General features: G+C 47.0%; 1 protein-coding gene and 1 long non-coding RNA gene across 3 annotated transcripts in view; one reads left to right on the top strand and one right to left on the bottom strand.

Annotated features, from left to right (window-relative positions):
• Positions 1 to 1,776: 1,776 nt before the first annotated feature.
• Positions 1,777 to 5,424, bottom strand: LOC138569325 (histone H3.3A). 2 transcript variants are annotated; one of them, XM_069647207.1, is made up of 4 exons: positions 5,270 to 5,424; positions 3,939 to 4,083; positions 3,463 to 3,616; positions 1,777 to 2,214 (listed from the first exon to the last, which is right to left on the bottom strand). In XM_069647207.1, the coding sequence occupies exons 2-4, from the start codon at positions 4,064 to 4,066 to the stop codon at positions 2,086 to 2,088; spliced, it is 411 nt and encodes a 136-aa protein (XP_069503308.1). In that variant the 5' UTR covers positions 4,067 to 4,083; positions 5,270 to 5,424; the 3' UTR covers positions 1,777 to 2,085. The 2 variants fall into 2 exon arrangements, with proteins under 2 accessions (XP_069503308.1, XP_069503309.1); XM_069647208.1 differs by lacking the exon at positions 5,270 to 5,424 and adding an exon at positions 4,323 to 4,429.
• Positions 4,466 to 22,502, top strand: part of LOC138569326 (uncharacterized) — a 29,855-nt gene continuing 11,818 nt past the window's right edge. The window contains exon 1 of the long non-coding RNA XR_011303211.1: positions 4,466 to 4,519. This is a non-coding gene — a long non-coding RNA (uncharacterized lncRNA). The remainder of the gene's footprint in view (positions 4,520 to 22,502) is intronic.

Raw genomic sequence — 22,502 nt, 5'->3', positions numbered from 1 at the left:
CCTGAATGATGAGTTGCAAAAAGGCAATGTTGAAACTAACTTGAAATAAGCCGCGTCTACGGTATGAGCTAATAAAGTTAGTCAATATTGCTTTCCATCAAGTGCAAATATCAGTGTACTCAACTTGGCAGGTTTCGTAAATATCCTTTTCAGCCAGAGGTATTGAGGGACTTTTTTTTAAATAATGTTTCCGTTTCGTAAACACATGCATCATAGACGTTTGGTTAATTAACACTCGAGGATTTACTGCATTGGATATGTACATAGAGCATGTACTTTTTCCATGCCCTCACGGCATACATTGTGCAACTCCAGGAGTGGGAATGCCTGCTACTACCCAGAGAACTAGGTTTGGCCTGGGGATTCCCTGGCATGGTTACCCACTATACACCTCACCCTCCAACAACCGGTACCCACAGCATTACCAAACAATATTTGGCCAGCGCCTGGTCCTCAAAACGTGCTACAGCAGGAGGTTTTTATCATAACACTTAAGTGTACAGACTTACCTCATAAGTCAGCAGCCCACATTCACCAATTATTCAATTCTGCAGAGCTCCATGGGGAGACCAAGCATTCACAAAGGCCTTGCAGCCCATAGCAGGATACATTCCAAAACGGGGCCAACACTTGTGGTTTGAAACCCTACCTTCATGCACCAGAGGCCAGTGTGGGCCAAAGAGCCTACTGTCCAATACCACATCTCTCCTGCCCACCTTTCTGAATACTCACAAGGCCTGGTAGGTTCGTCTTCATCAGTTTATATAGCGTTCCCAATATTTATGTATATTTTACAGTTCCTATGTATTGCACTGCCCCCTCCCCTTTCCCTGCACAAGCTCAATGTCACCTGGCCTAGTAAGATAGTAGTTTATCCAGGTTGTCCCCCTGCCTCGAAACACTTGTTTTAAGCACGTTATAAATTCCATATCATGCCATGCTCCCTCCTTGCTGCCACGTGACCACGTTTTCACAATTTACTCGTATAAGCACCTAACAAATGCAAAAGTAGGAAAATTACCACATGCTAAACGCATGGGCTATACATAACCCCCAACTCCGACTCCCAGGGACCCCCCCAAACAAAAGGGGGCTAAACTTGTTCAGAGCCACCAGTTTCATCCCCAGAGATGAGGACATAAGCAATATGGATGCAGTCACTCAGAACTGCCAGGGCGGTGGGGGGAGAAACAGTAGGTATGGGAAACTTTGTTCTGAAGCAGTGTAAAAAAAATAAATATAAAAAAAAAAATAAACCAAAAAGGAGCTGAAGATACTCTTTGAGACATTATGGTTTTAACAAAGCTTGCAAATTGTTAAGAAAAGCAATCTGCGAATGTATACTAATCTCCAGGTACACCGAGTTGCCCATGCTGCTAATCAGTTGTGGACGCAGCATGACTTCCTTGTATCACCTGGCTTCCCTATAAAGAATCATCTGCATTTAGGTATATGTAATAATGCTGCCCAAACAGACCACCTGTCGATCAAATGCAAATTCGCCCATAGGTAAAGCATCCCCCACTCAGATACAACCGTCCCACAAGTGCAATGTATTTCTACGAGTCACCCTGGGATGCAGAGAGCAAGTCATAAGACTTGAGGAAATATGGGGAAAAAAGGTTGCCATTGATTAAATTGGTGAACACACAGTTAAGATTCTCATATTGAGAGGCGGGTATCCTGCCCATATATACGACCAGCCTTTAGTATGGCAAATGTGTTGGACCACAATAATAATCGTGGATCATGCATGCACACTTAAACACTGCAACGTGAGGTAGTGGAAAATTTATTTACAACAAATGTGAATGCAAAAGACTTCATTTGAGGAAAAAAAAATTGATCATGCAGAGTAACATTATCTAATACGCAGTCAATTTACCACAGCTTCAAATACAAATTTATTGTTCCTGAAAAACCTGAGTTTAGGGGATGTTTTATAAAATGCTTGCTACTTTTTCCACTGAAAACCACCTATGCTTAAAATAAATCCATATAAAAACAAAATCACAGGCAAGTATTTACAGTTCAGTACAAAATGACTTTATCAAGTTAAAGGTCCAAAACAAACTCCCCAAACGTTTAGGCACGCTCTCCTCGAATTCTTCTTGCCAACTGAATGTCCTTTGGCATGATGGTAACTCGTTTGGCATGGATAGCGCACAGATTTGTGTCTTCAAACAAACCAACAAGGTATGCCTCACTCGCTTCCTATAAAGACAGGAAAGTGTTAGTGCCCCAAAAAAAATGCTAAACGCTTATCACGCCAAGCGCTTGCCTAACCAGATTAGCATATGCAATTGACAAACCAAAAGTGAAGTAACCTCACATCCCAAAGGAACTCGCAAGGGGTATGTGAGAAACTACGCAAGAAGCACAGGATGGGAGAGCAACAAAATAAAGGCAGATTGGAAGGGGCTAAAAGGGAGACAGCATAGCTGGGTGAATTAAAAAGTGTATAACAGTCTAGGAAGTCAAAATTAAAGAAAGGCAGATGGTGATTTAGAGATCATGGAGACCACACTAATTTGGGCAACTGAGACACTAGGATCCGCGCGAATCTGGACAATGTGGTACCTATGCCGGCTCCAGCAACAAAAATATATTAAACACAGAAAATAACCCCACCCCTTTCTCCACATGCAAAGCACAACAGGTCGAGTGTTGTGTTATTCATCTTACCATGCCACACCCTCCAGAGGATGGTTGTGGTAATGTACACCCGAGCCCTGTAAGCCACCAGCATGGCCATGGTGTAGTTTACGAACACGCAGACACTCCAGCTGAAATCTAGTGCACTCCTAGCAAGGATATTTTCCTGATACTATAGGGATGTTGGCAAGAAAATACCAACCCAAAACAGAGTTGCCCTGAAATAATTGTCGTAATATAAGGACTTGTCTCTGCCCATTTCCATATGTGGTATTGCCAAACCGCATTAAAAGAAGAGGAAAGCTCAAGAAAGCAAAGTTGCAGAAGACAGCCTCTACCACATAACTCCAGAAAAGAGCCGGCTCTAACATGGAGAACAGAGGCAAGGGGAGCAGACACCCACGAAATGCTGTACTACTTTGGTTCTAATGCGCACCAGTAGGTTTGTAACGTAAGTATGCAAGCTACAGCTCGGTTGCTACCACGTGTCCCTTAAGACAAAGTGTCCAATCAAAGGAGTTCAGGACACCCAATGAGAGGGGATGCATCAGATAAGTATGGCAAGCTGTCAAACTCTGGAACACTAATATTCTGCAACTTCTGCCAAGGAGGTGGAACTTCCAAGTTGCAGATTGCACGATTTCGAGCCCATTCACACCAAAAAACAGCCTGCCAAACACTCAATCCACCATACCTGCCGGGAACTCTAAACATGGACACCAAGTTTTACTAAATGACGTTTTCCCAAAAGGACGCACTAGAGCAGGTTATTTGTGATGTGTGGTGGAATTTAAGTAAAGCAAATACCTGCAGAGCCCCAATAGCTGCGCTCTGGAACCGCAGATCTGTTTTGAAGTCCTGGGCTATCTCCCTCACTAAACGCTGAAATGGCAGTTTGCGGATCAACAATTCAGTTGACTTTTGGTATCTTCGGATCTCTCTTAAAGCAACTGTACCGGGCCTGCCAAAACAAAAAATAAGCAGCTTGTAAATACACCATATGTTTAACAAATCATCCTGTTAAAAATTCGCACTTATCCGAGGTTTGATTAAAAAAAGTCAAGGACTGCGCCCGCCATATTACAGCAGCACGCTTCATAACCCAACTGTCGGGTGGTATTCGTGTAGCAGTTTTGCCGCCACTTCTTTCATCCCGCTGGAAGGCGATTTGAATGTTTGAAGAGTCAGGCCACGCCCACCCTTCAGACCACCATGGATTTCTTGACCCACTTAAAGCAGCAAGCAGGTTTTTTTTTTTTTTGCAGACGAAGGTTTACACTTGCCTATATCGGTGAGGTTTCTTCACACCGCCCGTAGAGGGTGCACTCTTTCTGGCCGCCTTTGTTGCCAACTGCTTCCTAGGTGCCTTTCCTCCAGTGGACTTACGTGCAGTCTGTTTGGTTCGTGCCATTGTAATTTAAAACGGATCTAGAAAAACAATGAGAAAAAAAGGGTCACGCATACACAAAATGTAGGGGGCAACAATACAACACGATCCCAACATGCGGTTGCCTCAAAGCGTATGCTGCGGTTCGAATATAATCAACAGCTCCGATTCATGTTCCTCAGAAAAGCTTGCAATCGTTGGGGCACCATTCTCAAAGAACCCCCCCCCCCTATCCGCGTAAACATATCGCACATCAAGCCTCTGCCATCTTGAACGTTACCGTTTCCAGGTGTCGCGTTCCAACTACCCCCCTTAGAGCTGTAAAGGCGCAAACTGGAGAATGCATGTGTAGTGCCTGTCAATCACATCGGGGTGGGCGGAGTTAATTCGTGCTTTCAAATCCCAGAGTTCACAGGGACGTCACCGGCGTACGTGCAGTCACGGAACCACCAGCAAAGACCGGAACGCGTAGCGCAGGTACTGCCATCACCGGCTTGTAGGAACCGCTAACCGCCGAACGGGCCCACTATTGGACTAAGTGCGGCGTGTTCGCTGCCGCGTAAAGCTCTTGGGCCAATTTTGGGACGGTATATACACAAGGCGAATGGCAACTTCCCGCATCTCCCCCCCACACACTTCCCTCCATTTTCTTCTGTCGTCCTACGGACCGTGTGCCTCCATTTTAAATACGGCGTATACGGCTCCGTTGTTGAGCATTGATACCGCACGGGCTCTGGCATCAGCCTAGCCCCCGCCCACCCGGAGGTTTAAACTATAAGTGGGGAATGCCGCGAGCAAGACAACGACCACAGTAGGTAGTTACATTTTGGCTGAATGGGGAGGCAAAAACAGTACTTATTTGGTTGGTGGGGGGGACGTTCAAAGCATGTGAGCTGACACGCCACTAAAAACGACAGATTGGCAAAATGGGTAGCTAAATGTAGTCTTATTGAATTCACAATATTAACAGAATCGAAACTTTCGATTTAATATACCATTAATGGCTACAAGTTAAGGAATTAACGCCCAAAGACTACACCAAAAGTACCGCCATTTTGTGCCCACTATACCCTTTCGCTGCATTGAAAGGGCACGAGTCTCGAAAAACAGCTTCTATTGGTCTCCCCCCAAACTAAAGTACCGATCTAAGAACATAAATCGGAAAATGACCCCGAACTTTAAGTTCCAAAAACGCAACGAAATTCGTATTTATAAAAACATATATACCTTCTCGCTCACGTATAAGGTTGCCGTCCCCTCCAACAAATCCACAGAATTCTTTTGCCGACCTATACTCCCGCAGCTGGTTTTATGCCTCGCTTGTGACGCCATCGGCCTGTGTCACGCCCTTTTGTGACGCCCACCTCAGTCTGCATTGGGCAATGCCTGTGGAATACACCGCCCCTTGCAACCTCGCCCATCCTCCCTTGAAGGAAAAAAACAATATTAATATTAAAGGATTGGTTTATTATAGATGCATAGATTAAGTACAGTACGCGGTTTGTTTGAAATGGTGGGCTCGTACCTCATGTGCCTTAAATTCGAGTGATAGAACTGTCGACCGCAAGTGCCTTTCCGCCAACAACTCAAAGGAGGGGCTTTTCTACTGTTTGATTTACTATATCCATTCCAACGTCCGAAAGCTCCAAGGAGCGGCATTTACGTGCCCGCCAAAATTTGAATCTTCTCATTGAGAGACTGGTTATTTTAAGTGGTATAAATGTAATATTTCGGCTGAAAATGTACGCACACGTGATATTGCAATGAGCGTTTACAGCATAGCAGCTGCGACGGAAAGTAAAGGCACACTATTAAGAGTGCTATTTTTTTGTCGGCTGGGGAATGCTTTAATAATCCCTAATCCTGATCTTCCTCGTCGCAGTAACACATGTTCCATCTTTCCACCAGCTTCTTGTAATAAACTGCGACACTAATAGAGGTAAGGAGGAGCTTTATTTTACGGCCACCGGAGGTTGGAGCAGCCAGGGAGGGAATGACCAAAACGTTCCGTGGTGGAACGAGGGGGAATGAGCATTCTCCGTTCTGGTAGGAACGGAATGCAAGGAAGCATCAACAATATACATATAACATCTCCTTATCTAAGGAAAAAAATAAAACGGGGAAGATGGAAGGGAGGGGAGGACGGGTGAACAGATATAGATCAATAGTAAACAAAATCATTCTTGAAATTCTGGATGATGGTGCGGTTCCTTCTCGACAGACTTCTGGTGGAGGATCCCTCATCGGTGTGACGGTGCTCGCTGTGCCAGTTTGTGCCGACGTGTGGGTCTGTGGAAGTACTGGGTCTGTAAGTGTCGGTGGTTGTTCTTTGCACACCTTCTCTTGACCGGGTATCAATGTGGTTGTTTTTGGAAGTGTTCGCTCTGTGGTTGTCATTCGTTATTTTCACGAGATCGTCGTGGGACCATCTCTTTCCATCCTCTAAAGTGACTGACTTTCCGTGGCAGCGCGTGACCTTTTGTGGGGATCTAAATTTCGATTCGCCCTTGAGTGTCTTTTTGGGTTCTCTGACACAGACCCAGTCACCTTCCTGTAGTGTCAATTCTCTTGTTCCATTCTTCTGGTCGTAGTAGTCTTTGTACTTCCCTTGTTTCTCTTTTATGTTTCTATGGATTTGTTCCATGTCCACCTTCCGTTCTGTGTTTATTCTTGCTTCGCCAGTATCTAGGAAAATCCATGCTGGTCTCAGTTGGTTGGTTGCTGTCCTTCCACGCATCAAGGTGAAGGGTTCTGAGTTGGTGGTGGAATGCGGCGTTGTTCTGTATGCGAGCAGGGGCTCCTTGAGGGTTTCTCTCCATGGCATGCCATTGGCTGTGGCTAGTTGGATGACACTTTTTATTAGTCTGTTCATTCTTTCCACCAATCCATTGGACATTGGGTGGTAGAGCGATGTGGTGATGTGGTTGATGGATTTCTTTGCAAGAAATTTGTGGAATTCCAACGAGGTGAACTGGGACCCGTTGTCTGACACTATGTCTCTGGGGTCACCTTCCCTGTTGAATATTTCTGTAAGGAAGTCGATGACTTTTTTCGTGGTTGCGCTGGTTTCTACCACACCCCATTCGGTCCATTTGGAGGTGTAGTCCACGATCACAATGATGAATATTTTTTCGGCTTCCAGATTTTCAAAAGGGCCCATGATGTCTATGGCCAGCTTTGACCATACGTGTTTGGGAGCTTCTACCGGTTGAAGTGGTGTTTTTCTTAAGATTTTCGATTTGTCGCTGGAAGCGCAGGCACTACAGTTTTTTACTGTTTGTTCTGCTTCTTTCCACATGTTGGGCCACCAGTAGTTGCTCCTTATCCTGTTCTTTGTCATACTCCTTCCCAGGTGTCCTTCATGGGCTAGTTCAAGTAATTTTTCCCTGAGTGCGACAGCTGGAATAATTCTGTTACCTCTCAAGATAAGGTTGTCTTTAATGGATATTTCGTCTTTGAATGGGGTGAATTTTGTCAACTCTTGCCCGACATCTTCCCAGTCATTCATTACGGCTCTTCTGATTTCTTGCTGCTCTGTGTCGGCTTTGGTGATGCGTGTCCACTCATTGGAGGGGATGGTAGAATGAATGGTAGCTGTTAGGCAGAAACCTGTGCAGTTCCCTTGGGGAACACTGCAAAAGATTTAAGACTACAGGTATAGCAGTAAACCCACTTGGTAGCAGTCCGCACCACCCAGGTTTACCTGGTAGCTGTGGCTGAGCAGTCAGACTTCCCTCAAGAAGAGTTAGGCAGTATGCAAAGTATACACAATATGTACTCAGACACAATAGCACAAACAAACACTGACCAGAGCTTGGTTTCAAAAGTATATAGTTATTTATTTTCAAGAACACATAAGTTGAAGACACTCTAGCAAAGTATGGTAAAAACACTTCAAACACAGTTATAATGAAAGCAGTTTCAACCCTTACTCCTATCTAGACAACTCTAGGTTAACACCACATAATTAAAACAGAGGTGAGCGCTTAACGTTAGATGACACTCTAGTAGGTTCAAGAAAGGGGTAAAAAAGAAACAGAAATGGGTTAAACACACCACTCTAAGGTCCAGGACACTTGCAATAGACTCAAAGAAGCACAAAGTCACAGGTGAGCAAAAGTCACTAGGCAGGGCCCACTCTTAGAGTAGCCGGAGCGAAAATGTGCCCAAGATCACACTGTTATTAGGGATTCAAAGTCTTGCAAAGAGTTAGAAAGAGTTTAGAGTGGCTTAGAAAGTTTAGCCAGGGTGTTCCAGGCACTCCCAGGTTCGAAAGCCGGGGGCTAAATCTACCCCGTACAGTCGGTGGCAAGGGAAGCCAGGCGGAACACGGTACCTTAAGCGGAAAGGGTCCTCCAGCGGTGGCAGTTGTTCCAGGCAGTGGCAGCAAGGCTCGACGTCGGTCAGGGGAGAAGAAGTTCTCGCTGAAGAGCAGAAGAAGAAGGTCGTTGCACTGCCCGGGAAGAAACCAGCCGCGGAGTCCTCCGGTTAAAGGGTTGTACCGATTTTCGTGGTTGGGGTAAAAGTGGTGGGGTTCCGGTTGCCGGGGTGCTTGGCACTGGCAAGGCGGCCACGAGATACCTCGAGAAGCGAAAATAAGGCGAAAACTGGTTGTCCCCACCAGTCAAGGGAAGGAGCCACTCCGTTAAGGGTTCTCCTCGGTCGTCGGGAAAAGTGGTGAGACGGTTCAGCAGGGCTCCACCGGGTGGTGTCGTCGAAGCAGGTCGGCTCAGCTCTTCCCTCGTCGGATTCTTGGTCCTGTGGCGACTTCTGAAGTTCCAGTCCCCAAAGCCCTGCTTTTATGCAGCAAACCCCCATTCACCCAGCCTAGCTGTCACTCAAACATGCTAATCAGGACGGAGTGCGACTTGAGTTACCAAGGTAACTCAGTCCAGGGTGCCTAAATCCCCCTCCACCCCTCCTAAGTACCCCAGACAGAGTGGCACCACTTTGGAGGGCTTCTGTCGAGAAGCCCGCCAAAAGTGGAACAAAGGGCTCCACTTTGGGTCAGAGTTACAGAGGCGAACGCCAACGCCATTTTAGAATCAAGTTTTGGCAAAAAGTCCCAACCGGAGTTATAATAATAAATATATAAACCGGCGGTATGTTTAAGGCTACCGTAAATAAATAATTAAATGTGTTAGCCTAAAACAATGGGAAATCCCATAGGAAAATATTCGCGGTCGAATATAAAACGTAGTTTCCACTGCCACCAGCCAAAACTCGATCAGGGGGGACGGAGACGTGCCCCCTCGACTAACAGACCCTGGGGCAATCGAATTGCCCCAGCCAGTACGTCCACAATATGATGGTTTGTACTGGTTCTGTTCAGGATTCAAGACTAGCAAAGTCTTTGGTGACTTTACATGCCCTGGGAGACAGTAGTCAGTTCCAGGGTATGGAGTCTATGTTGGGGAGTCCCTAGGACACCCCTGGGTCACGGCACAGAGGGTGCTGTGTAACCCACATCACAAAAATACATGAGGCCCTATGGAGTAAAAGACCCCATAGCCCATTCAACACAAGGTTTAACCAAGAAAACACACTTCAACATGTCCAAGAGTGAGGGTAAAAGAGTCTCACTTTTGGCAGGGGAGAAAAAATAAACCCAGAAATCCAGCAAAGCTGCTGGGGGACTCACTAGGTAGGGAAATTCAGCCTAAACAGAGAATTCTCCCTAACACTCGCCCCCCCCAGACTAAGGGACAGGAGGATTTAATCCACTCCTGGATGAACCTCATACCTCTAGTCGATGATATACATCCTAGAGAGTCCATCAGCATTTTGATGGTGACACCCTGACCTGTGCTCAATGGTGAAATCAAACCCTTGCAGGCAGATTGACCATCTCAATAGTTTTGGATTTTCCCCTTTCATTTGCATTAACCATCTCAAGGGTTGGTGGTCAGTCTGAATAACAAAAGTAGAACCATACAAGTATGGCCTAAACTTCTTCAGTGCCCACACAAAAGCAAAGCATTCTCTTTCGATAGTTGCCCACCTTGTCTCAGGATCCTTCAGTTTCCTACTGATGAAGCAAATGGGGTGCTCCCTACCCTTCTCATCCAGTTGGCTTAGAACTGCACCTATACCTACATTGGAAGCATCAGTTTGTACAATGAAAGGTTGGTGGTAGTCAGGAGCTCTCAATACCGGAGCTTGGCAAAGAGCTCTCTTCAGTTTTTCAAAGGCCTGATTGCACTCCTCATTCCATTTTACCTTTTTAGGGAATTTGGGAGAGGAGATTACATTCAGTGGAGAAGCTATGGTCCCATAGTTCTCAATGAAATTCCTGTAATATCCAGTGAGGCCTAGAAAAGCTCTCACTTGGGTTTGAGTAGTTGGTGTTGTCCAATTTTGCACAGCTTCAATCTTGCTGGGCAAAGGCCTTATTTCTCCACCTCCTACCTCATGTCCAAGGTAGACCACTTTACTTTGACCAATCTGGCACTTACTGGCTTTGATTGTCAAATGGGCCTGTTCCAGAGCCTGCAACACATGTCCTAGGTGGTTCACATGTTCTTCCCAGGAGTGTATGCCATGCAGAAATCTTCCATCCCAGCCAGAACTTGGTTCACCATCCTTTGGAATGTGGCAGGTGCATTTTTTAGTCCAAAAGGCATGACCTTAAACTGGTACAAGCCAACTGGGGTTGAAAATGCAGTTTTCTCCTTGGCATGGTCTGTCAGGGCTATTTGCCAATAGCCTGACGTCAGGTAAAATGTGCTGAGGTACTTGGCTGCACCAAGTTTATCCACCAACTCATCTGTCCTGGGCAAAGGGTGGGCATCAGTCTTGGTGACTGCATTTAGAGCTCTATAGTCCACACAGAATCTCAAGTCTTTGGATCCTGCCTTTGGTACTAACACAACTGGGCTAGACCATGGACTAGTAGAGGGCTCTATTACCCCGAGATCAAGCATCTTCTTGACCTCTCCTTTGATGTGGGTTCTGACATGTTCTGACATTCTGTATCCTCTGCTTTTGACTGGCAGACAGTCACCAGTGAGTATCTCATGCTGACCCCAAGGGGTCAAGCCTGGTGACAGTGAGAACAGGGAGGCAAACTGATTTAACATAGATTTGCACTCCTCTTGTTGTTCAGGTTTCAGGTCTGAAGAGAGATTGACTCCTTCAACTTTTTCATCTAAAGGCACACCTCTGAGGAGATCAGGGAGAGATTCACTCTCTTCTTCCTCTGCAGCTGAAGCTAGAAGCAAGGCTCCTACATCAGGTCTGGAGATGTATGCTTTTAGTCGGTTGGTGTGGAAGACTCTAGGAGCTTCCCTGGGTCTGCCCAGATCCACCAGATAGTTGACCTCTCCAAGTTTTCCCACAATCCTGAAGGGTCCCATCCATTTGTCTTGCAAGGCCCTCTGCCTTGTTGGGAGCATAACTAGAACTAGCTGGTCTTGAGTAAACTCAACCATGTTAGCCTTCTGGTCGTGCCAATGTTTGACCAGAGCTTGACCAGCTTTCAAGTTGTCACTTGCTTCTGCCATCATGTGTGACATTCTCCTCCGGAGACCTATCACATAGTCAGTCACTCTGACTGGCTTGAGGGGAGGAGCACCTTCCAATCCCTCCTTAATCAGGGCCAATGGACCTCTGACTGGATGGCCATAGAGAAGCTCAAAGGGAGAATAACCTACTCCCTCCTGAGGGACTTCTCTATAAGCAAAGAGAAGGCATGGCAGTAGAAGGTCCCACTTTTTCTTAAGGGGTTCTTCTAAAGCACCTATCATGCTCTTCATGGTTCTGTTAAACCTTTCAACCAACCCGTTTGTCTGAGGGTGGTATGCGGTTGAGAACTTGTAGGTAACTCCACAGGTTTTCCACATGGCTTTCATGTAGTGGGACATAAAGTTTGACCCCCTGTCAGAGATTACCTCCTTAGGAAACCCAACCCTGGTAAAAATACCAAGGAGGGCCTTAGCCACAGCCGGAGCTGTAACAGTCCTCATAGGAATTGCCTCAGGGTACCTAGTAGCATGGTCTACTACAACAAGGATAAACCTGTTGCCTGAGGAGGTTGGGGGATCAAGGGGACCAACAATGTCAATCCCTACCCTCTCAAATGGGACTCCCACAACTGGGAGAGGCACTAAAGGTGCCACATTCTTGGAACCAACCTTACCAGAAGTCTGGCAGGTGTGGCAGCTCTTACAATATCTGTCTACTTCAGCCCCCATCTTTGGCCAATAAAAGTAGAGTGAGAGCCTTTCCTTGGTCTTCTTGAAACTCAAGTGACCAGCCAAAGGTATCTCATGGGCTAGTTGTAAGAACTGTTGTCTGTTCTCTTGTGGGACTACAAGACGTTTGTAGTCTCCAGGTTCAGACTCAGTGGGTTCACTGTAGAAGAGGCCATCTTCCCAGTGCAACCTATACTTCCCAGGCTCTTGCCCATCAGCCTGAGAAGCTGCCTGGTGGCGGAGACCTTCCAGAGTTGGACATTCTCTTTGTCCCTTACGAAAAGCTGCCCTGCTAGGCCCACCTTCTGCCAGTAAAGACTGCAGCTCAGGATGGTCCTCAGGGTCCAAATCTCCAATAAGGTTGGGGCCTCCTTCTAGCTCTTCCTCGGAGTCTAGCTCAACCACACAGGGTTGTACCTCCCTCTCAGCCTCAGCTGGAGGTGGAGTTACAGGTGTAACTTTGGACAACCTAGGGGAAGTCCTTGTTGGAAGCACTGGAGTGCTGGCTGCTGGCTTTTTCCTGGGAGTCTTGGGTTGCCCCTTTGCTCCTGATCTGGTAGTTACTGCAGTAAGTTGCTCCAGTGGGAGAGGAGTGATTTCTGTCATCTCCTGAGATAACCCTCTCAGGGTTTTCTCTCTTGCAGGTTTTGTGAGTTCCTGGAACCTTTTGCTAGGGGGTCTGGGGGTATGAGATACAACTCCAAGAGCTTTGAGGTCATTACCCAACAGAACCCTACCTGGCACTTCACATTGTACACTGACAGGTATTTTTACAGCCATATCATTACATTGGATGAGAACTGGTAACTGGGGACACATCTGCACAGGCCCACCAGCTAACTTGGTGAGGCATTTGGGTGCCTTAGCAACATCCTCTGCCTTGAAAAATGATTCATCCACCACAGTTATGCTGGCTCCAGTGTCCCTAATGGCAGGAGTCTCCTGACCATTCACCTGGACACTGTCCTTATAATACTCTTTAGTATTATCTGGGATAGAGTTATAGACATCTAAATTCTGTTGTTCCCACAACCCCAGAGAGACTAAAGAAACACTAGCTGAGACTCCAGTGGGTTCATCAGCTAGTAATAGAAAGTTTCCACTTGCCATATGTACTTCCTCTTCTGGAGCGAAGGCTAAGGAGGCAAGCTGGACCCCTGAAGGTTTACCCTTACATCTGGGATCTCCTTTCACATGGTCAGTAGCCTTACAAACAAAGCATGAGCCAAAGGCTCGCTGGAATGGAGGCTTGTTCTGACCTCCTTCTGATCTGGGACCAGGAGGTACACTAGCCTGATTTGGTTTCCCTTGTGGCTTACCCTTATAGTTTTGTTTGGGGCCCTCTTTGGAATTTGTAGTATTAGAATTCTCTTTGGAGTCCTTTTTAGGCTGTTTCTCCCCATCCTTCTTCTGAGTGACCCCAGAATCCTTGTGAGTGGCCCTGTTGGCAACCCACAAGTCAGCAGCCTTAGCTAGTTTCCGGGAATCTAATTCCCTGGAATCAGCCAAGTGTTGTCTGAGCTCAGGAGAGCAGGCATCATAAATAGTCTCCAACATAAACAAATTCTTCATACCTTCATAAGTGTTCACCTTGTAACCCTTAATCCATCCCTCTAAGTTTTTCAACCCTTCACTCACCCAGGTAGCCCAAGGGGTACCATCATGCTTTTTGAGGCTCCTAAACCTCTTAAGATACTGGGAAGGGGTCTTCCCAAACCTAGCTATCAAAGCTAGTTTCACACATTCATAGTCCTTCCTATCCTCCTCCCCCATCTCCATTACCACATCAGTTGCAACAGGGGGAAGCCTAGAGAACAACCAGGTGAGTAAGTCATTTCCTGTGATGTTCTGGAGCCCATGATTATATTCAAACAGAGACAACCAATCCAACACATCCAACTTAGGCTCATACATACCAACCAATTCTTTAGGCATCCGGGGTCTTTTAGGACTGGAACTTCTAGAGGAGCCAGAGAGAGAAGCATTCTCAACAGATAATTTCTTCATTTCTAAGTCATACTTGAGCTCCATTTCCCTTAGCCTTAGTTCTTTGTCAGTTTGAGCATTAAGTTTCTTATACTCCAATTCTAGTTTCATTTTCTCCAGTTCAAAGTACTGAGGACTAAATGTGGGACCTGGTAAAGGTCCAGTAGGTACAGCAGGTAGAGCAGGCAGAGGCCTAGGGGGGACAGTCATAACAGCCTCACCCTCCTCTTCTGACTCTTCCTCAGAATCATCAACATTTTGCTCCATGTTAACTTCAATACTGTCATCTACAGTTGCTGGAGTGGTAGGTTCCTCTGAACCATCACCCAGACTTTGGTTAGCTAACAATCTTTCAATCAGCTCCATTTTCTTGCCCTTAGTCAGGAGATCCTTATGTTTACAGAGCACTCTTAGACAATCAGCAGTTTTGGCTGCAAGGGACTCTTGACTATAGCTTTCTATAACTGACATGTTAGAGGATTACTTTTACAGTGCTAAGCTTTGTGGTTAGTTGCACTAAGGTATCTAAAGCACAATAAAATGTATACTCAATACAAATCCCACCGCTGTACACCAGTGTTAGGCAGAAACCTGTGCAGTTCCCTTGGGGAACACTGCAAAAGATTTAAGACTACAGGTATAGCAGTAAACCCACTTGGTAGCAGTCCGCACCACCCAGGTTTACCTGGTAGCTGTGGCTGAGCAGTCAGACTTCCCTCAAGAAGAGTTAGGCAGTATGCAAAGTATACACAATATGTACTCAGACACAATAGCACAAACAAACACTGACCAGAGCTTGGTTTCAAAAGTATATAGTTATTTATTTTCAAGAACACATAAGTTGAAGACACTCTAGCAAAGTATGGTAAAAACACTTCAAACACAGTTATAATGAAAGCAGTTTCAACCCTTACTCCTATCTAGACAACTCTAGGTTAACACCACATAATTAAAACAGAGGTGAGCGCTTAACGTTAGATGACACTCTAGTAGGTTCAAGAAAGGGGTAAAAAAGAAACAGAAATGGGTTAAACACACCACTCTAAGGTCCAGGACACTTGCAATAGACTCAAAGAAGCACAAAGTCACAGGTGAGCAAAAGTCACTAGGCAGGGCCCACTCTTAGAGTAGCCGGAGCGAAAATGTGCCCAAGATCACACTGTTATTAGGGATTCAAAGTCTTGCAAAGAGTTAGAAAGAGTTTAGAGTGGCTTAGAAAGTTTAGCCAGGGTGTTCCAGGCACTCCCAGGTTCGAAAGCCGGGGGCTAAATCTACCCCGTACAGTCGGTGGCAAGGGAAGCCAGGCGGAACACGGTACCTTAAGCGGAAAGGGTCCTCCAGCGGTGGCAGTTGTTCCAGGCAGTGGCAGCAAGGCTCGACGTCGGTCAGGGGAGAAGAAGTTCTCGCTGAAGAGCAGAAGAAGAAGGTCGTTGCACTGCCCGGGAAGAAACCAGCCGCGGAGTCCTCCGGTTAAAGGGTTGTACCGATTTTCGTGGTTGGGGTAAAAGTGGTGGGGTTCCGGTTGCCGGGGTGCTTGGCACTGGCAAGGCGGCCACGAGATACCTCGAGAAGCGAAAATAAGGCGAAAACTGGTTGTCCCCACCAGTCAAGGGAAGGAGCCACTCCGTTAAGGGTTCTCCTCGGTCGTCGGGAAAAGTGGTGAGACGGTTCAGCAGGGCTCCACCGGGTGGTGTCGTCGAAGCAGGTCGGCTCAGCTCTTCCCTCGTCGGATTCTTGGTCCTGTGACGACTTCTGAAGTTCCAGTCCCCAAAGCCCTGCTTTTATGCAGCAAACCCCCATTCACCCAGCCTAGCTGTCACTCAAACATGCTAAGTGGTGAGCCGGCCGGCTCACCACTTGGGCCAATCAGGACGGAGTGCGACTTGAGTTACCAAGGTAACTCAGTCCAGGGTGCCTAAATCCCCCTCCACCCCTCCTAAGTACCCCAGACAGAGTGGCACCACTTTGGAGGGCTTCTGTCGAGAAGCCCGCCAAAAGTGGAACAAAGGGCTCCACTTTGGGTCAGAGTTACAGAGGCGAACGCCAACGCCATTTTAGAATCAAGTTTTGGCAAAAAGTCCCAACCGGAGTTATAATAATAAATATATAAACCGGCGGTATGTTTAAGGCTACCGTAAATAAATAATTAAATGTGTTAGCCTAAAACAATGGGAAATCCCATAGGAAAATATTCGCGGTCGAATATAAAACGTAGTTTCCACTGCCACCAGCCAAAACTCGATCAGGGGGGACGGAGACGTGCCCCCTCGACTAACAGACCCTGGGGCAATCGAATTGCCCCAGCCAGTACGTCCACAATATGATGGTTTGTACTGGTTCTGTTCAGGATTCAAGACTAGCAAAGTCTTTGGTGACTTTACATGCCCTGGGAGACAGTAGTCAGTTCCAGGGTATGGAGTCTATGTTGGGGAGTCCCTAGGACACCCCTGGGTCACGGCACAGAGGGTGCTGTGTAACCCACATCACAAAAATACATGAGGCCCTATGGAGTAAAAGACCCCATAGCCCATTCAACACAAGGTTTAACCAAGAAAACACACTTCAACATGTCCAAGAGTGAGGGTAAAAGAGTCTCACTCTTGGCAGGGGAGAAAAAATAAACCCAGAAATCCAGCAAAGCTGCTGGGGGACTCACTAGGTAGGGAAATTCAGCCTAAACAGAGAATTCTCCCTAACAGTAGCTATGATGTCTTCATCTTGAACTTCATTTTCAGTGTCTGTTTTGTCTTGATTGGTGGTTAGTCTGGAGAGGCAATCTGCCACTTGGTTTGGTGAGCCCGGATTGTAGAGAACTTGAAGATTATATTGCATCACATCCAGGAACCAGCGTCTTATTCTAGGGGATATCAAGTGTGGCGTTTTAGATTGAAGGATGTTGACAAGAGGTTTGTGATCAGTCTTTAAGAGAATGGGTAGACCCCACATTAGATTTCTGAAGTGTTGTAGAGCCCACTTGACAGCCAAGGCTTCTCTCTCAATGGTGGAATAGTTAAATTCTGCATCCCTGAGCACTCTCGATGCAAATGCGATGGTCACGATGTTGCCCTTCTGTTGTTGTTCTAGTACTGCACCAAGGCCGATCTTACTGGCATCCACTGACACTATTGTCTTAGCCTTGTAATCAAACATGCTTAAAGCTGGATCTTTATTGATGTCAGACTTGAGACTCTCGAACTCGTTATTGCAATCCATGGACCATTGAAATCTGCTACTTTTTTCATGAGTTTCCTCATGTTCTCTGTTTTATTAGCATAATTACTGACAAATTTGGAGTAATACTCCGTCATTCCTAAAAAACTTTTCAACTGGTCTTTGTTGGTGGGTTCGATCAGACTCAATATTGTGTCCAGGAGTTTTTTCTTTGGACGGATGCCTCTGGCATCGATGGAATGACCAAGATAGGAGACTTGATTGCATTTTATGTTGCATTTCTCTAACTTGAGGGTGAGTCCACTCCTTTGGATTATCCGTAGCACGCCCATCAGTTTGGCATCGTGATCTTCCTCGGTTCTGGCTGATATGAGAATATCGTATTGGAAGCATCGTACTCCGTCAAGACCTCCAAAGAGATGTGACATGAGTCTCTTGAACACTGCTGCAGCCGAAGCAAGCCCGAACGGCATTCTGTTGAACATGTAAGCTCCCAAAGGTGTGACAAAAGAAGTGAGGGCCTTCGAATTGTCATCTAAGGCAATTTGGTGGTATGCCGAGGAGAGATCCAAAGTGCTAAAAAAACTTGCCGGTTCCATGGTTGAAAGAAGTTCTGTTATATTGGGAAGTGGATGTCTGTCGACCCATATGTTTTTGTTTAGGTCTCTTAGGTCAACGCACATGCGTATGGAATTGTCGGGTTTCTTTACAAGGACGATGGGGGTAAGCCATTCAGAACTCTCTATGGGTTGCATAATGTTCTCATTGCATAGGCGTGCGAGTTCGTCTTTGAGTGCTGCCTTGGTCCCAAAGGGCACTCCACGCACCCGATGGACCACAGGGACAGCACCTTTTTTTAATATTACTCTGTGCTGGAAGCCTTTGAGCAATCCGATCTTATCGCAGAACACTTTGGGAAATTGTTCGGCCAAGTTGCCTTTGATATCGGTATTGTTTTTTAGCACACTCAGTATGGGGACATCTTCTCCGGGATGGATTCTCACTTGGAGAGCCGCCTGTTCTTCCCATCCTACTACGGAGGATCCGTTCTTGGCTACAAACAACTTGCAGTATGTTTGTCTGTCCCGAAATTTGAGCTTGACCCAGGTGTATCCCATGATGTCAATGTGTGTCTTTCCATATCCAGTGGCTCTCACTGAGGAGCTTCGTAAATCATGAATTTTGCCAGAAAGTACCTTTACAAAGGTTTCGACATCCACCATGGTATATGGGGATCCGGTGTCTACCATCACTCTCAAGGGTATGTCATTGACGCACATGTTAACCCATGGACCATTCGCCTCTTGGAAGGAAGTGACTGTGAGGATCTGCACCTGCGGGTGCATTTGATTGACGGATAGCATACTGTCTGACATTTGTTCATAGTCTACTGTTTTCACTGATCCATATCTGTTGATGGTTTGTCTGCTGCCTTTGCCAGGTCCACGTGGTCTCCCGTGGGTGTTTCGGCAGAGTTTAGCAAAGTGGCCTAACTGACCACACTTATAGCACTCGACATTATTGGCCGGGCACGTCCTCCCAGGAATATGACGTTTATACCATCCACACTTTTGACAACTCGTGGGATTTTGATTATCGTACACTGATGTTCCCCCCCTCCTAGAACTTCTCCTGATACTTTGGGGGGGATTTTTTACTGCTGCTACTAATGCCCCATCATGGTCGTAGTCAGAACTGCCTTCCACGTATTTCACTTCCACTCCAGCACCCTCCTTCAGACCCTGCCTCTCTTTCATACAACGGTCCCCAAATTCCATGCTTCTCACTATCTCAGTGGCTTGGTCCAGCAAGGGATTCTTTGTTTGCCATAGTTTTTGCTGTATGCAAGGGTCTGCTACATTGAGGACTAGCTGGTCTCTCAAGTACTCATCACTGACACCTGTAAATTCGCACGTAGACATGAGTACTCTGAGGGAGGCTAAGTATGCGTCGACAGGTTCACCTTTAGTTTGTTTCCGAGAAAAGAATTTATATCTTTCTAGTACTACATTTATCTTGCTGCCGAAGTGCTTGGTGAGCTTTAGTAATGCCATGTCGAACTTCCGGGTGCCATCTCCAATTGCGCCGTCTGGCTCTGGGAGCGCCCTGAATATCCTGAGGCCTTCGGTTCCTAAACAGTTTAGGAGGGTCGCTTCCTTAAGGTCATCATTAAATTTACTTCCGCCAATTGCCCTGAGGTATATTTGGAAGCTGTCCAGCCATTGCTCCCAGGGGCAGGTTGGGGTTCCGGGGCAAGGAAGAAATTTGGTGGGGTGCAGCACGTTCTGCATGTTTGAGGTGATGAGTGTATCTAGGGCACATTGTTTTGCACAGTTTGTAATAGAGTACAATGTTTTGCACTTAGCTGAGTGTGAGGTTCACTGCTTTTTGAGATGGGGGCGTTTAGGTGCGTGGACTTTTTTTGGTTGCCGAAAACATCTTGTGTGCTTTTCCAGAAGGAAAAAGAAAAAAAAAATCCTGTGCTCCTAGCACCTGTGAGGGCGCTGTGTGACGCGGCCTTGAGGCGGTGACTGGGAACAGCTGATAAGTTTATGTAGTGCCTCCTGCGGCCTGCGGGGGCGTTGTGATGTGCGGCCTTGTGGCGGTCGCCGGGACACGAAAACTGCGGCTGGCCTAGACAAAATGACCACATGCAGGGCACGTCGCGAGGTCCTTTCCTCGAACGGCCGTTGGATAGTGCTCAAAAAATGCACTACAACGCTGGTGGCATACGTCTATTTATGTAACAAAGAATTTGAAATGGTACCTTTTTCTGACGATCCGGTACCTGTTGTCAGCCGGGTGGCCTGCTGGATGGGCCCCCTCCCCACAGATGGCAAGAATGGGATGGTGGAGGCAGCGGCGGGAGAGGAAAAGAACCGCCGGGCCGTCGCTGTCGCCAGAGGAAGGCTGGGGCACCGGCAGTGGAGCTCCGGGGGCCGGGTGTCAAAGAAGGGGAAACCTTGTCGCCAATTGTAATAAACTGCGACACTAATAGAGGTAAGAAGGAGCTTTATTTTACGGCCCCCGGAGGTTGGAGCAGCCAGGGAGGGAATGACCGAAACGTTCCGTGGTGGAACGAGGGGGAATGAGCATTCTCCGTTCTGGTAGGAACGGAATGCAAGGAAGCATCAACAATATACATATAACACTTCTCCAACCCCATTCCTTTCATTTTCCTTTCTGGTCACAGCCTCACGTCGAAAGCCACTAATCGTGTTGCTTACCCACTGACAGATCGATCCCTCATCAGCATACATTAACATTTTGGGACACCTGGGAGCGAGATGTTTCCATTGGATTGCATTTGGGTTAGAATTATTTTAGAAGGGGGAAAGTAAAAAAAAAATAGCAACATTTCTGATAGAAAAAACGCGAACCTCCCGCGTACATCGTGAGAGTTGGCATATTCACCAGGAAGGGGCGTGCATACATTTCAACCTTTTCAAATGAAAATGCTGGTGCAAACAGAAAAGGTTTCTTTTGCATACCGCTCAACCTTTTAATTCCCTTTTTGGTGGATGAAAGACCATAGAACTGCTTGAACAGTTAGAGCTTAGCGGGTGAGTGGGGTGATTCGATGGCAGGTGACACCCGTCAAAAGCGTGTACATTTAGAGGTATGCTTTTGCGAGTGGGATCTCCATTGACGCCTATGGACGGGCACCAGGATTGGTGGATGAGGGATCTGACTGTAGTGTCCTGCGCACAGGGTCCAGGACACCGTTATGGGCGCCCCCAGCGGGCTCACCTCCAGTCATCCCGTGGTGTGTTGGGAGCACCCACCACACACAGTTGCAAGGGGTCACCCTGATAGGGCGTGATCACACGGACCCAGGCCATGGCCTGGGGGTACCCAGGCCGTCGGAACATGAGTTGCCCAGCAGGGGCTCCAGGGCACAGTTGCAGAGTTGCCCGGCAGGGGCTCTGCGGAATACCAGTGTGGGGGACAGTGTTGCCCAGCAAGGGCACTGTCATGGTGGAGGGCCCTGCAGGCTGACCCTCTGCCTGCTACGCAACTCCAGCATCGCGCTGCAGCAATAACACACGGCAGGCAGGAGTCAGTTGGCATCAACTGACGAGCTGGAAATGGCTAGTTCCCTTTTATTCAGTAAGTCACATGGTCACAGACATGTGACATTAGTACGAGCACTGGGAGGGACTCGTTCTCTCAAAAGGGGTGACACACCACACTGACTATGGTGGGGGTCACCCGCCAAAAATGACTGAGTTGAGACGTATATACATAGTGGGTGTAAGTACTGTGACAGGGAAGAGTAGGACTTGGCATAAGATTCCACACCTGTTAACCTGCTTTTGTCTGGTAACACCCAGCAATAGAGTTACCTCACTCACCCGGCAATTCCTTTGTCCGTCTATAGACATCAATAGAGCTCTCACCCGCAAAAACAAAATCTACTTTTTTCACCCGCCTGGCAACTCAAAAGGCAGCCGGTGTGTTGTGGCTCATTGAAGCATGCACAGGGATCAGCACTGGAGTGAAATAACACACACCACACAGGTCTCTTGATTGCTCGCACTGCTTTTCTGTTTCCGGCGCTTGAGACTTTATTTTCCCTTCTCCTCCTCAATACACCACGTCAGGGCCCAGCGTCCTGATGTTTGTGGTTGCCTTGACAACACCACACCCCTTCCAAACTTTAAATGAAAAACTTCATCCCATGGACATCAGCGTCTCTTTAACTCAGTTTGTCGAAATACACCATATAGGACAAAACCAGAGTCTCGTTGATGGCTGAGGACACTCTCTTGTAGGGAGTAGTGGGATGCTTGCTCTCTACTCACCGAGGAGGACTCTCAGCTGGTGATTATTCTCATTTGGGAGTGCTGGTCGATGGTTGGGGTTCCTTCTGACTCTGGGCAGCCAACTCCATGACCTGTTGTTTCCTCATTCTCTGTTTGCTCCACTTTCTTACATCAGCCCAGCAGCTTCCTGTCACATTCGGGGTGGTACTTTCCGGAAATGGGATGCATATCACAACTTCATTTTCTCGTGCTGCTGTAACCATTCCATGTTCATTCTCTACTATGGTCCATGGGCGTGGCTCGTACAACAGCGTCCTCTTCTGAGGAGGGTTGGGGGGTCAGTTC

The sequence above is a fragment of the Ambystoma mexicanum genome, chromosome 2q (genome assembly GCF_040938575.1).
Source record: "Ambystoma mexicanum isolate Mex_15411 chromosome 2q, UKY_AmexF1_1, whole genome shotgun sequence".
Classification (NCBI taxonomy): Eukaryota; Metazoa; Chordata; class Amphibia; order Caudata; family Ambystomatidae; genus Ambystoma; species Ambystoma mexicanum.
Note: the sequence above shows the minus strand (reverse complement) of the source record. Positions and strands in the feature narration are given on the sequence as shown.

Bases quoted from the DNA above. Each gene is read 5' to 3' on its own strand.
- LOC138569325 (XM_069647207.1), bottom strand. From the start codon at position 4,066: ATGGCACGAACCAAACAGACTGCACGTAAGTCCACTGGAGGAAAGGCA. The intron at 3,617-3,938 runs GCAAGTGTAAAC...TTGTTTTGGCAG, and splicing joins AAGAAACCTCACCGATATAG to GCCCGGTACAGTTGCTTTAA. The intron at 2,215-3,462 runs GTATTTGCTTTA...CTGTCTTTATAG, and splicing joins CAGCTATTGGGGCTCTGCAG to GAAGCGAGTGAGGCATACCT.